This window comes from Triturus cristatus, chromosome 10 (genome assembly GCF_964204655.1).
Source record: "Triturus cristatus chromosome 10, aTriCri1.1, whole genome shotgun sequence".
Classification (NCBI taxonomy): domain Eukaryota; kingdom Metazoa; phylum Chordata; class Amphibia; order Caudata; family Salamandridae; genus Triturus; species Triturus cristatus.
The window spans coordinates 1,188,207,947-1,188,223,477 of NC_140593.1; the positions used below are offsets into that span (position 1 = coordinate 1,188,207,947).

The 15,531-nt window shown below is 47.3% G+C and overlaps 1 protein-coding gene across 1 annotated transcript in view; it reads right to left on the reverse strand.

The window, feature by feature from the left end:
• Positions 1 to 15,531, reverse strand: part of LOC146796999 (uncharacterized) — a 233,198-nt gene that overhangs the window by 204,326 nt on the left and 13,341 nt on the right. Inside the window, exon 3 of the mRNA XM_085629585.1 lies at positions 949 to 1,113. Within this exon, the coding sequence (XP_085485711.1) occupies positions 949 to 1,113 (165 nt within the window). The remainder of the gene's footprint in view (positions 1 to 948; positions 1,114 to 15,531) is intronic.

A 15,531-nucleotide genomic window follows, 5' to 3' on the forward strand; every position in this document is an offset into this window, starting at 1 on the left:
TGAATCTTTGGAATAATTAAAGGCCCTATGGGATTGAATGGAGGAACTGCCAGGGGGACCAGCACTAGGCAAGGGCCAGGCATGGACGGGCGCAGACGGGCTTGCCTTTGGCGCATCGCCGGTGCCCCCTCTGCGCGCGTCGCTGCGCATCGGCGTCATAGTTGTATTTTATACAGTAAGGGTGCGGTGGGAGAAACAACTAGACCGCCGCCCTTCCTGAGGCCGAAGAACCCGGAAGCGGTGAAACCTAACAGCCCCTGCCTCCACTCAAACAGCACAATACTGCGGTGGACCGGGGAGGGAAAAAACTAACACAATAAGGAATGCCGAACAACCGGAGGCAGAAGAAGAAACCAGCCGTCACCTCCGGAGTCCCCTCTAGCCCTCAAGTAAGAAGAGGAGTACAGGTTAAAATAATAAAAGTATTAGCAAGTTAAAAAGAGCCAGTGAATTAAAGGAGCCAAAATTAAAAGTCTTAGATCAAAAACACTAGGATAGAGCACTGATCAGCTTTCCTCCACCTCATTACCTGGGGTACCTAAGTTTGGCCGCTAGTAGAAAAACCGCAATGGGCTGCAGTATTTGAGGAAAATGAGTGCCTAGTTGTAGCTAAAGAGGCCAAATCATCCCCCAACTAAGACGCAGGCGCTTTCCCCTACCAAAAGTAACAACAGAAAAGGGATTATCACTACAGATGCCTGTGTTTAGATCCCACAGAACTACACACCACTGGGACAACTGCATGCTACCAGTCCCCAGTTTTAAGTCGATGTATACAGAGGAAGACAGGAAATTTGATAGACGAACTGGGCTCAAGTACAACTAAGAGAGGCGAGTCTGAAAGTGGGTCAAATCCTTCCATGATACTGTCCTTGGGTACGCAGAGTGTGAAAGTCCCGCCCTTTATAAAAGCAGATGAAAGTGGGAGAAGGGAACTGAAAAACCCACCAGGGGAAAGAGGTGACACTGCCGCCATCTGCATTTCTGATGCTTCAAGTTTCTCCCTCCAAACTTCGGCTTGTCCCGACAGAAGTCACATGTGCCGCAGTCTTTCTCCCTGTAGCAGGCGTCGCACTCACCACAGATCCTTTTCAAGCGACGGCTATGAAAGATCTGAAAGAACAAACATGAGGACACCACAGGCAGAGGGTTTACCAGAAGCAAGAGCTGCAAAGCATAAGGCCGGGGTAAAATGAGACTGAATGTATTTCATGCTGTCCTACACTAAGAGCCCAATTCCGATGTGGTTGGCAACTGCTCTGACCATCGGTTAGAGCCATTCCGCCCGCTTTGGAATTGCCCGTTCGGATTCCTTTCCAACCGACCCATTTTGATGGTGTTGGTCAGAAGGGAATTCGAATCGGATTTCCGAATGGCCTCCAATGGGCTCGGAGAGCACATCCGCCATTCGGAAAGCCCGCAGTAATCCCTCGGCCGGCTCTTTCTGGCCGAGGGATTACGATGGCAGCTTCCCACGTCCTTTCTGTGCCAGCCTTTCTTACACAGAAAGGCATTGCGAAGCTGTCTTTGGGGGCCCCCAGCAGGGCCCCCATGGGTGCAAGTCCGCCGAATGGTGGCCAAGGGGACACCTATGGTGCCCCCCTGTTGATCCCTGCACCCTGTGGCAGGCACCTCAAGGTGCCTGCCACCGGGTGCAGGGATGAACTGCACCTCTGCTCTTTGCAATAAGAGCATGCATTCCATTCCATTCAACTCTTACAGATATATCGTTACCGAAGGTAAGTAACTTGTTCATCCGAAAGAGACAATTAGTTATGGAATCCTCACCTTAGAATAGATACCACAGCAATACCAACCCCGGAGGTGGGTCTGCGAACCAAGTTCACACCAGAAAGTCCTGAAGAACTGAACGGCCGAAGGAGCCGTCTCTCTGGACTTGGCTGTCCAGGCAATAGTGTTTGGTAAACGTGTGCAACGAAGCCCACGTAGCTGCCTGGCAGATGTCATGAAGTGGAACTCCACATCCCAAAGCAGTAGTAGCTGCCGTCGCACTGGTGGAATAGGCACGCAACTCCACTGGAGGTTCCTTTTTCGCTAAGGAATAGCAGATTTCTATGCAAAGAACGACCCATCGAGAGATGGTTCGTTTTTGCATGACCTGACCTTTCTTGGCGCCCACATAGCCAACAAAGAGCTGGTCATCCACCCAAAATTGTTTTGTGCAATCCCGATAGAATGAAAGCGCACGTTTTGGATCCAGGCGGTGGAGCCTCTCCTCCTCTTAAAAAGGATGTGGGCGGGAAGAAGGTGGCCAGATTGATGTTCTGTCATATGTGGAAAGAGGTATCCACTTTGGGAGGGAAGAAGGCCTAGTGCGAAGGACAACTTTGTCCGGATAAACAGCCAGGAAAGGAGGTTTTGAAGACAGAGCCTGAAGTTCACTCACCCTGCGAGCAGAGGGGATGGCGACCAGAAAGGCAGTTTTAAGAGTCAGAAGTCTGAGAGGACAGTTATGTAGCGGCTGGAAAGGAGCACACATGAAGTAGGTCAGAACCAGGTTCAAGTCCCACTGGGGCAATACAAAAGGAATTGGCGGAAACAAGTGAGTAATGCCCTTAAGGAAGCGATTTACAATAGGGGACTTGAAAAGAGAAGGCTGATCAGGAAGCCGAAGAAAGGCCGAAATGGCTGAAAGATAGCCTTTTAGAGTGCCTAGAGCAGAGCCCTGCTGGGCCAGAGAAAAAATGAAGAGGAGAACCTCTGAAAGGGGAGCAGAAAGGGGATCCACAGCCTTTGCTGTGCACCATGCCACAAATTTGTTCCATCTACAGGCATGTAGAGGTGTGATGGAGGTTCACCTGGCTGCAAAGATACCGTTGCAGACTTCGGGAGGAAGGTTGAAAGCTGTCAACTGTCGACGCTCAATCTCCATGGAAGGAGGAGGAGGCTGGACAGCTTTGGGTGGAGGACCGTCCCCTGCTGCGACAGAAGATCCTCCCGAATGGGCAGTCTGATCGAAGGATCAATGGCCATGTGTAAGAGCTTGGCATACCATACTCTTCGCGCCCAGTCCAGGGCCACAAGAATGACTTGGGCCCGGTCCTGCTTGATCTTCTTCAGCACTCTGGGTAGAAGTACCGCTATTCCACTCATGACGAAAAGTGTCATAGAGCGAGTACTGCCTTGGAAATTCCAAAGCGCAGAACTGCTGACATTGCACGTTCTCTTCAGTGGCGAATAGATCTAACCAAGGCTCTGCCCACCGCTGAAAGAGACCTTGCACCACCTCCGAGTGAAGACGCCATTCGTGATCCATCATGCACCGGCGGCTGAGTTTGTCCGCCCTGGCGTTCAGAGAACCTGCCAGGTTAAGAACCACCAGGGAGATGCCCTGATGTTCCAGCCACTTCCAGAGACGAAGTTCCTCCTGACATAGGGTCCACAACCCCACCCGCCCTGTTTGTTGCAGTACCACATGGCAGTGGTGATGTCCGTGAACACCTGCACTACCCTCCCTCTGACAGAAGGAAGGAATGCCTTCAGTGCAAGACGGATCACCCGAAGATCCAGAGGGTTGATGTGGAGCCCAGACTCCACCGGAGACCAGAGGCTTCTCCCATGCCCACCCCAGAAGTGATGCATCTGTCACCACTGTGAACTCTGGCCGGGGAAGGGAGAGGGGACTGCCGTAGACCCAATCACGGTTCGTTAACCACCACTGCAATTGATGTGCAGTGCCCTCCAAGATCTGGACGCAATCAGAAAGATTTCCCTGATGCTGTGCCCACTAGAACTTCATGTCCCACTGCAGAGCCCGCATATGCCACCTGGCATAGTCCACCAGCAGGATGCAGGAGGCCCTGAGGCCCAGTAGCCTCAGGGCCATTCTGACCAAAACCCGGCATAGATACTGAAAGATCAGAATCATTGCCGGAATATCCCAGACTCGCTGCTCGGGAGGATAAGCCATACAGTGCACTGTGTCCAGAACCGCTCCGAAGAAAAGGAGCTTCTGAGAGAGAATCAGGTGTGACTTCGGCACGTTGATGTTGAACCCCAGCGAATGCAGGAGGTCGGCTGTAGTCTGGAGGTGGGAGACGACAGGCTGGGGCGAGCACGCCTTCAACAGCCAGTCGTCTAGATAGGGGAAGACTGGAACCCCTGATCTGCGCAGATGAGCTGCGACCACCGCCATTACCCTTGTGAACACCCGAGGGGCGCTGGTAAGGCCAAAGTGGAGCACAGAAAACAGAAAGTGCTCGTGGCCTACAGTGAAGCGTAGGTAACACCGATGAGCCGGCAGGACGGGGAAGTGAAAATAAGCGTCCTGCAAGTCCAACGTTACCATCCATTCTCCAGGGTCGAGGGCAAACAGGACCTGAGCCAGTGTCAACATTCTGAACTTCTCCTTCCGGAAGAAGCAGTTGACGTTCCTGAGATCCAAGATAGGACGCAGGCCCTTGTCCTTCTTGGGCACCAGAAATTAGTGGGAATAACAATCACAACCTACTTCTGGGGCAGAAACTCGCTCTTGGCTCCCTTGGCCAAGAGAGCCATAACTTCCTGTTGGGGAAGGGCCAGGTGATCCTCCAACATGTGATGGAATTGAGGTGGCATGGATGGAGGGGTAGTCTCGAAGGGGAGGGAGTAGCCCCTTCGGACTATCTGCAAAACCCACCTGTCTGACGTGATGTTGAGCCAGTGAGGGAGGTGATGGCGAATCCTGCCGCCCACTGGCGATTGGTGGCTCTGAAAGGTACGACTAGGAGGGCTTGGAGGCTGATGCAGAGGGGGCGCAGGTGGACTGGCTTGCCCGCTGGCCCCCAGACCCACGACGGTGGGTTCTACGTCCCGGCCGTGCAGAGGCTGGACAGCTTGCGCAGGCCTGTAGCTCTGGGTGGAACGTAGCAGGGCACCCCTTCCGTAGCTACGAAAGGGGCGAAAAGCAGACTGCACGGGGCGAGAGGTGGAAGCGAGGCCCAAGGATCTGGCAGTAGCCCTGGAGCCCTTAAAGTGCTCGAGCACTCGAGCTTGGACAGCACCCGAAAAGCCAGTGGACCTCAGCCAGGCGTAGCGTCTAAGGGCTACTGACATTGAAATTGTCCTGCCTAGCGAGTCGGCGGTGTCCAGCCCACATCGGATGGCGAACTTTGATGTGTCTCTCCCATCGGCCACTGCACGGGAGAGCACGGCCCGGGCCTCCTCCGGGCACTGCGGCAGCAGCTGCGCACTCGTGTCCCACACAGAGTGGGAGTAACAGCCCAAGAGACATACGGTGTACACCGACCGCAGTCCTAAGCTGGAGGAAGAAAGCATTTTCTTCCCAAGATGGTCCAGCCTGTTGGATTTCCTATCAGGTGGTGTGGTAGGGAATGTGCCCTTGGAAGTCGAGGCTTAGACCACCAAGCTCTCAGGGGTGGGGTGTTGGGAGAGGAAAATGGGGTTGCCTGGAGCAGGGCGGTGGCATCAGGCAATCATCCTGTTCACAGGAGCCCCTGTGGTGGGCTTGGACCAAGTGCCCAAAAGGATGTCCGTAAGGGCCTCATTGAATGGTAGCAGGGGCTCCGCAGAGGTTGCTGCCGGCTGAAGCACCTCGGTCAGGAGGTTAGTCCTGACCGCCACCATAGGAAGCTCAAAGTTCAAGGCCTCAGCCACCCTACGCAACACCACTGCGTAAGATGCACCCTCCTCCGTAGCCAGGGTAGGGTAGGGGGAGATAGCAAGCCAAGAGCTGGGGAGGTGTCCAGACCACTGGCCTCACCCAATTCCTCTCACCAGTCCGTTTTCTCTAACTGGTCTGCCAAAGGGTCCACCGACCCCTCCCAGTCCTCCTCACCCTCCTCTGGTAGCCACTCAGGGTGATAGGGAAAACCAAGGAAGGACAGTGGTACAAAAGTACCGGTCGGAGCCGGTCCCAACGTCAGTCGACGCCGGTCCGGCTCCGTGTCCACATCGAGGGGTAGACTGGGGTCGACGTCAGCTGGGGACACAACCGGCGTCGGAGGGGGCGGAGGTGTCGCCACTGGATTCGGCGCCGGAGTCGGGCTGCCCAAAGTTGGATTGGAGGGCTTTGTAAAAAGCTATGAAGTTGGGCAGGGGTCGCTCCGGCTCCCGGGAAGAGAGAGATGGCCGGAGTCGATCCAACAGGCTCCGCGGGTGGAGCCGGACGACTTCCTTCCGCGTCACGTCGGACGGGGAGAACACGAAGAGCGGCGGTGCTTCTTCGCCTTCTTCTTGTGCTTTGACTTACCCGAAGACGAAGACTTTGACGAGGAGTGGTGGTGATGGCTCCGCGACTGATCCCGCGACCTCCCTCTCGACCAGGACCTCGAACGGCATGGAGCGGACTGCTGGGCCTCGAGAAGCTTTTGGGACCGCACCCGCAAACACTTCGGGTTCATGGCCCGGCAGTCAGAGCATGACTTCGGGTCGTGGTTGTGCTCCAAACAACAAAGGCACACGAGGTGTGGGTCCATAACCGACATAAATTTGTGACAGGAGGCTCAAGCCTTGAAGCCAGTTCAAGGACAGGATATCCCTACATGCACCAGGAGTCGAACGACTCAAAAAGATGTCGACAAAAAGTCGCAAAAAGAGTGTCTAAAAGTGACTCAAGGTACTGCTCTTTCCAGATCTGCGCTGGCTGGTGCGGAAAAAGAAAGAACTGACGTCAAAGCGCAGGGGCGGCATCTAAGTAGATACCGCAACGTCATTCCGGTGACCACGACGCCAACGACGAACGCGGAGTCAACCGACGCCACCTACCGAGGCCCAGGGGTACTGCTGAAGAAAAATTCTCCGGATCCAGTCTGACGCCTGGGGATAATTCTAAGGTGAGAAATCTATAATTAATTGTCTCTTTCAGATTATTGCCTACAGAGGTTCGGCTTGACTTCTGGTGGTCACACATCCAATCATGTGGCGACTTTCATTTTATGACTAGTCAGTCAGTCAAATTCACTTTATTCGGTTAATTAAAACCATAAAAGCATACTATAGAAAACACATTAAATATTACAATTGCACAAACACCAACAGGATACAAAGAAGATATATTGTAATCATATTAAAGATGAGTCATAATATACAAGTTAAAAGTTGTCAAGGTTAAAAATTATCTAATTCATAGTAATCCCTCTTTTTTTTCTTTATTCTGACCACTGCAGTCAGAAACTAGCAATGTTAAAAATTTCCCACACATTAGTCAGCATCTGTAGGTACATAAAAGCAGATCTAGTCTGTAAAAATCCTTTGCCCCTTAAAATAGGTAAAATAAACTGATTCTAGATATAGATAAAATGCTTGCAGAATAAATTAAAATGCAATGAGTCCTGAGTCGAAAAATGATCACATGAACAAGCACCCAGGTCCTCAATCTTTTTCCATCCCTTCGTTTCTGCAAGAAGTAGATGTAATTGATTGAATCTAAATCGCACTAAGAGGAAACGATGATGCTGATTTGTGAAACTATATTTAAATTGGGTCCTATGGTACTTGAAGTGGACAATAATTGATGTGTCCGGACCAATGTTTTTTTCAATTCCCTGGCCTCCCTATCCATCAGTGCAACCTGCAAAAACATATTTTTAGCCCAAGTCAAATCCGCTATTTTATGACTATTTTTGTGTTTGTCTTCACACTAAGGTACCAGAAGACATCGATCTGAGGTAAGGCATGGAAGGGAACAGTTATGTTGCTACAAAAGTCCAAGAAATACTGATGAATGCATTCACAAATGCAACAACATAACGTGTATTTGTAAAGTGTACTTTTACCCAGAGAGTATCTTGGTGCTGAAATAGCAGATGTTTATTGTTACAGAAATCAATGGTACTTAGTTTATCGACCTCAGAAGGACGAAAGACTGAGTGGACCAGCCGGGCTTTGGACCTGTGACCATGAGGTCAAACACAGGCCCCTACAGTTGACACATTAGTCCACTAAGCCACCATACCCAGCTTTATACTAGGCCCCTTAAGCATATAAGTGCGTGTTTTCATTCATAAACCTGGCAATCGGGGTGCTCAAAGGTATCTCATTTACACTTAAAGGAAAGCCAAATTTAACACTATTAAGGATAGTCAGCATCTGATAACTCAGAAAGAGGTTTTTAATAAAAAATACTTTAACCAAATATTAGATCCTTTGTTTGATAATACCCAAGTCAGGAGATTAAGATAAGAGCCTAGAGGTAGTATGATTTCAAAGTGTGTCAGAAATGCACAACATCTTCTAACAACTGTAAATAAATCAGTATTCTGTGTTCTTGCCTCGCAGAAGCTAAGCTGTGCCAATGGCTAGAGGAACAACCGCATCTGAATCTAGTGATCCAAGGAGAGCCCATAAATTGGAGCGAGTGGAGCCATTGTTAGAATGGAGAATTACACAACAGCCATTGCTGCTCTTGTATGTGAATCAATCAATAATTCAGGATGGCACAAGTAGTTTTTTCTGATAAGTAGGGGAGTTGACACCAATGTAAAGGGGCGCCTAATATGAGTTGCACATTCATTCGTGAGACAGCATCATCGCTTGAGTCAAGAGCAGTTATAATTGAGCAAGGAACAAATGTTAACCTCAATTTAAGGGAGAGTAAATTCTTTTCAGCCCTCATTCTCTATTTAGTGATAATAAAATTAGAGACTGCCTAAAACCAACCCATTTACATAAACATATGCTTGCAAACGCTGTAAATCTAACAGTCCACTCAAGCCCTACCCTGATTGCCTTCTAAAGACAGTATCAACATAGCTTGTTTCTTTTTTTTATTTTTATTTCAACAAGTTTTATTACACATTTTAAAAAAAAAGAAACAGGAACACATTAGTAGATCTCTAACAGGGTTTGCAACGTCATATCAAATTACTATTGCCATACTGTTCTGTGCATACCCTACTTGTGTTAATATTCCAGAGAGAAAGGAAAATAGAAAGGAGCAAGAGAGCTAAGGGGTGAAAGAAGAGATAGAAGACAGGCACGCGAGAGTTGTAGTGCATATACATTTCGTCTGACATTGGATCTGACCATTAGAGCCCGGGTACATTCTTGTTGGGGTGGTACTTCACTTGGAGTGCCAGGATCATCCCCGGCCCACCACGTTTTCATGAGGGCTCAAAAAAGTCTAGAAACGTGTCCAGGGACCCCCACATCCTTCTTGAGGCTGGTTTCCAGGGTGAACTCTGTAGGGATAAATTGCCTGCTCCTCTAAGATGCGTGATCCAATTGAACCATCCATTGTACGATGTCTTGGAAGTGTCTTTCCAGTTTGTGAGGACCATTTTCACTGCTGCTGTCAGCAATAAGGCCAGAAGGTCTCTGTCCTCTGCTGACTTCAGGTCAGTGCACATAAATCCCGTGGTGATAGTGGAGAATTCTTTTGTTAGAGTGCAGTCAAACATTTTATTTAAAAATGTAAAGATTTCACCCCAGAATTTTTTAAGAGCTGGGCAGTACAGGATAAGGGGCCTTATGTAGGTGGGCTGGCATTTACCACTTCATAAATACCGAATCATACCGATTCGGTATTTATGAAGTGGTAAATGCAATGTAGGTAATGAGTCGGTAAATATTACCGAATCGGAAAAATTCGGTAATTACCGAATCGGTATTTACCGATTCGGTAATGAGGCATACCTTCCCATTGATGGGAAGGTATGCCTCATTACCGAATCGGTAAATACCGATTCGGTAATGGGGGAGCACATGCAAGGGTGGCAGGGTGTCACATTGACACCCTGTTGCACCCCTGATTCGGCCATGTGTGCACATGTGGCGCACATACATGCCCTAAGGGCATGTATGTCTGCCACATTGCACACTTAAATGTGCACAAAAATGCTTTTTTTCACCTATTCGTCATTTACCACCAACCTTTAGTTGGTGGTAAATAACGAATCCCCACACCCGCCACACACTCCCCCTACATCTCATTTCATGATTCGGTATTTACTGAATCGGTAAATTTACCGAATCGGTAATATTACCGATTCGGTAATTTTACCGATTCGGTAAATACCGAATCATGAAATTCTCCCCCTACATCTCAAAAGCCAAAATACCGGTCGGTAACGGTATAATTACCGAAAATCGGCCGTTACCGACCGGTATTTGGCTTCCTACATGAGGCCCAAGGTGTGCAAGATCCCCCTTTTTCTTTGTTACAGTTCCAGCATACATCCTCCTCCCTGAGTCCTAATGAGTGTAATCGTGCAGGTGTCCAGAAAGCCTTGTGAAGCAACCGAAACTTAGTTTGTGAGAGCACTAGGGAAATCTTATTTTGTGAAGCTGACGACCATAATGTGGCCCACTCTTGGTCTTTGAAAATGGTTTTACTTTGATTATTCCAGTAGGCAGCTGTCTTGTTGTTAAGTTTGGTGGAGTTAGGGTGGAGGACTTTGTAGAGGTGTGAGACCTGGTGCCCCAATTTATTTATTTTAGATACTAGCTGGAAGATAGATGGCTACGAGATTAAAAATTTGGTTTTGGACAAAGCCGATCTGATTTTTAGGAAGTTATAAAATTCAATATCATTTAGATTGTGTTTTCCCTTAAGGGCGGCGAAGGTGATGGGGTAGTTTTCGCTTTCTAATTGAAAGGGGTAGTAGATCCCTTTCTCTATCCATGATTCAAAGGTTAAGCTTTTCCCCTTGTATAGAATCCTGCTATTGGTCCAGAGTGATTCGTTTTTTGACCCTTTAATGCTGTTTTCTAGCTTTTTATCTACCTTTAATAGGGCGGTTTGGGTGTTTTTAAAGATAGGCTTTGAGGTATAAAGGTATCTGTTTGCTGTTAGTAGAGCGAGAGGGTTTAGGTTGTTTAGGATGGCTTTCTCTACCTGCAACCATGCCGGTGTGTAACCATCCGGAGGCGCTATCCAGTAGGATCCTTGTTTTGCTAGGAATGCTAATTGGAAAGTTTTGTAGTCTGCTAGGTTTACTTCTCCTAGTTTTTTCTCCAGTCTTAGTTTTTTTTTATGCTTATCCTAACTTTCTTTCCATGCCAGAGGAAATTTGAGATCATAATATCAATTTTGCGGCGGAAATCATCTGTGAGTATGAGTGGGAGCATGCTGATCAGATAATTAACCATTGGCGTGATCATAATTTTGATTGTTTCTATTCTTCCCCACCACGTTATGAACTTTGGAGACCATGATTCTAGGAGTTTCTTAATCTTCTCTAGCATTATTTTCTCGTTATGATGAAGTGTGTCAATTAGATCATTGCCAAATTTAATTCCCAGGTATTTGATGTATCCCACTTGCCATGATAAGCCTGACTCTCACTAGTCACTAGTATCCAAGAGATCCAACCTAACAATAGAATCACAATCACACGATAGTGAGGGGAGGCTCCTGTTGACGCCCCTGAGAAGGTGGGAGGAGCTAATCCATGTGGCAAATGTGTACGGGCCCAACTCGGACGACCCAACTTTCTGGGCGGAGGTGGCTCGATCGTTAGAGAGCTTCCCCCTAACTGACCTCACAGTGTTGGCAAGGGACATTAATATTCCATTAGACCATATAACAGATAGACAATCCACCAGTTGTTTCTAACCCACGAAATCACAAGCAGCCCTCCAAAACATATGCTCCAAATACAATCTAAAAGATGCATGGTGCCTTCAGCACACGGATACAAAGGACTACACTTTCTACTCTAACCCGCATAACTCTTACACCAGGATAGACTACATATTAATATCTGGGTCCCACACGCACCTAATCGAACACTCAGACATAGCCCTAGTCTAGTCTCAGACCACTCATGTATCAGTCTAAAGCTGAGGGGTTGACACAACAAGGCCGTCCCCCGGTGACGGCGTTTTAACAGCGACGTGCTGTCAGATCCCGCAGACAAAAAAAAAGTTTGAGGAGGCTATATTGGATTATCTCAAATTTAATGACTCCCCTGAGACTAACCCCAATTCTCTATGGGATGCCCTGAAGGCGACAATCAGAGGCACAATAATTGAGATCAAAGCTAAAATCAACAAAAATACAAACTCAAGAATATAAAAACCTTGACTTATCCCATGCTAAGGCTGTTAAGGCTAAGGCTGTTAAGGATAATAGACGTTTAACTAAACTTACACAGTTGAAGTACGAATACAACAAAATACTGAGTGAGAGGGCGGGGCTGTGGATCAATAAATACAAAGCCCTTAATCTGTGCGAGGCCAATAAAGCAGGAAAATTATTGGCCTCCTACTTAAAACATAAACGTAGCCAATTCGCCGTCTCTTCCATCACTGACTCAAATAACAGAACACACACAAAAAATAAAGACATCCTTAAGACCTTCCAAGAGTTCTACCAGGAACTATACAAGAAAGACCAGATCCTCAGCACAAAGAAATGCTCTAGATACCTAGATAGACTCGGCCTACCACAACTAAACACTGATGAGATGCACAGGCTAGGCCAAGAAATTAATTCCTCCGAGATCGAAATGGCAGTCAAATCTCTGAAAGACATTAAAGCCCCGGGGCCAGATAGGTTCACAGTCACCTTCTACAAGGCTTTCCTAAACCAACTGAAGCCAACGATGAAACATGTCTTTAACCACGCTGCAGCTAATGGGGGGGTGCCAAAATTCATGTCAGAGGATAACATTATAGTCATCCCCAAAGGAGGTAAAGACCACTCATCACCCAAAAAATTACAGACCAATATTCCTTATTAACGTGGACTGTAAGATATACGCAAAAATACTTGCAGTCAGACTAAACTCCGCACTCCCCAAACTAATAAGTAACACACAGGTGGGCTTCCTACGGACACGCATGTCCAATGACAACACATGACTTTTCTGTCATATCATAGAGCAGGCATCTACCAAACTGGTACTAGCGGTGGCCATAACTTTGGACGCAGAGAAGGCCTTCGACAGAGTCTCCTGGGAATTCCTGGAACGCTGTATGCAGGCCTTCAACCTAGGTGAAGGGTACATACGGATGGTGATGGCCCTGTACCGGGAGCCATCAGCCAGAATAGTGGTTAACGGGTTACTTTCTGACCCCTTCACCCTACAACAGGGAACCAGACAAGGTTGCCCACTGTCCCCCTCGCTATTCCTACTAGCACTAGAACTTCTCATCCAAGACATTAAACTAAATAAGAACATAAAGGGCATAAATATCAACGGCACTGACAAAAGTTGCCACCTACTCTGACGATATTTTAATAGTGACAGAACAGCCGAAGTCCTCAATTGTTGGCCTGATGCAATTGATAGCAGAATACTCCGGGCTCTCTGGGTATAAATTAAATAATGACAAATCTGAATGCAAACCATTAAATATCCACTGCACGAGGGACAGTCTGGGGGAGTCGGGCTTAACATGGCAAGCGGGATACATCAATTACCTGGGAATTAAATTTGGCATAGCTTGTTTTTTCGAGTAATCACGTAATACATTATTACATGCACAGCAAATTTTTACAATCCATTCGGTTCTAAGGCAGTGGTAGACAAAGGGCTAGCAGATGCGATGGAAAGACATGTAGGTAAGAATTATCTTCTCTTATTAGCTTAATCCCACAGCATTAAGAATTCATTGACAAACATTACCGTTCCATAGACCCCTTTGGTAATTGCAGTCCTTCAACTTGGAACCATGTAATTGTTCTGCACCTCTTGCACATGAACCTTCCTTGACATAATGCTCCTCAGCACCATCAGTAAAGAGCATTATTTACTGTGTTATGCTACATTAGTATGATTTTAACACTGGTATATAACAACAAAGATGTTTAAGTTTTGTTGTTTTTGCTCTTAGTGATGTTTCAGGAGCAGATCAGACTTTGTGGGCAACTTTCTTGCTGAGTGTAGTGGTGAAGAAGGGGTCGGGGAGATGCTGGCATATTGCTCTTCTCTAGTATCCCTTGTGCAAAGTACTACACATAGGTTAGGACCCGAGTAAGGAGCTGCAGGTGTGGGTGGCTCCAAGACTGATGCAGGCATGGGACGCATCTTGAGGGGTTGGGAGAGCTATGGATCGTTTGTGAGTCTGGCCTTCACTCTCACCCTCCTGCTTACAATGAGAAGAGATTTGGTGAAAAGCCAGTGAAGGGAAAGGAAGAAACAGACACCCCATGCTGACGTCACCAAAGTGTGGCGATTACGTCTGCTTGAGGGGTGAATCGAGATGAAGCGCTGTGGAGAGTAAGACATCCTTTGATGATGGCCTTGAGTCTGGACACTCCTGATTCAGCCCACGCTGCACGCTTTGACAGAGAGTTTGGGGAGTCAAAGATAACTCCATTGCTACTGATAGCAGATCTATACCTTCTGGATTCCCACTGCTCTAAAGTGGGAAGGGATAAATTGGACACAAGCAATATGCTTTCCTGGAACATATTTGGTTTTTTGTGATGGATTAAGGCAGGTAACCGTTTATCAGGTCTAAGCAAATGTATAACCTTAATGCTCGAGGGATTTTGGCTAACTGAGCTGCAAGCTTCCATGGCTTTGCTGTTTCACAAGAAAAGCTCCCACTTTGCAATTGGTAGGCCATCCCCTTCAGGGAGACCGCAATTGTGACAGCAATAGTGGTGACAAGCCACTAATACATTCCATTAAGATTTAGCAGCGGGTACTCCGTTCATGCCCCTTCAATCGCAGTGGGCACTTTGCAAGTGAGGAAGGCATCCTCCCTTGGAAAAGACATGAGTATATTTTTAAGAGTAGCGGAGCCGACAGGTAATTTGGATTTAAGCGAACTATACGCTGAACCAACTGAATAGATGGCTGTGGTTGAAGAACCTTTAAACATGCTTAGGTCTTGACAACATATCTTGCCACAGAATAACAACTTTTTTTTACTAAATGTAACAAAAATAGAGAATGTATCAAAGACACAGTGGCAAGTGGTATGCCGCTCAAGAAATTCTGAGAAACAATGGAGGTAGACGCTTTGACAGGTGGTGTTGTGAAGTTAGGGAGACAGGGAGGTTGATAGTGAACTAGAAGTTACTGTGCATCTGGTTTCCCACCTAGGAGAGTTGCACTGTGAGGTGTACTCTTCTCTATGGTGGTCCAGAAGATCTGGTGTTGAAGGTGCCCTTGACTAGAGAGTGTGAAGAGTTCTTATGCTGCCCAGTTTAGCCGGAGTGGGATCAAGAGCATCTGGAAAGGCGATCAGATATTATGATGCATTAGGTGCAGGTCTCGTGTAAAAACACTACTGTCATCCAAAGCCTCTCCTTGCAGAATTAGTTTTAGATCGCTACTGTTGCTGTTAGATCGATCAGATAAAATCGGAGATGCTCAAAACTCACCTCGTTGTTTTTAACAGGTGCTTCTTGTGCTTTTTTAACATAGACCCACAACTGAGGCTGTGTTTCTCCTGATATGTTTCCAATTCTAATATTTAGTCAGACGATTACATTAATACAACAAGATATATCTACACTTTGTCTCAGGAAAAGTAAGTTTCCTAAGACTCCAAAGATAACGATGGTGAACATAATAGAGCCATAAACAAAAAGAAAATATGTGGATTAGTACTCACCATGCAAGGAGGCGGCTTGGTGTCAGGGTACTCACTGTTCAAGGAAGCAGCCTGATC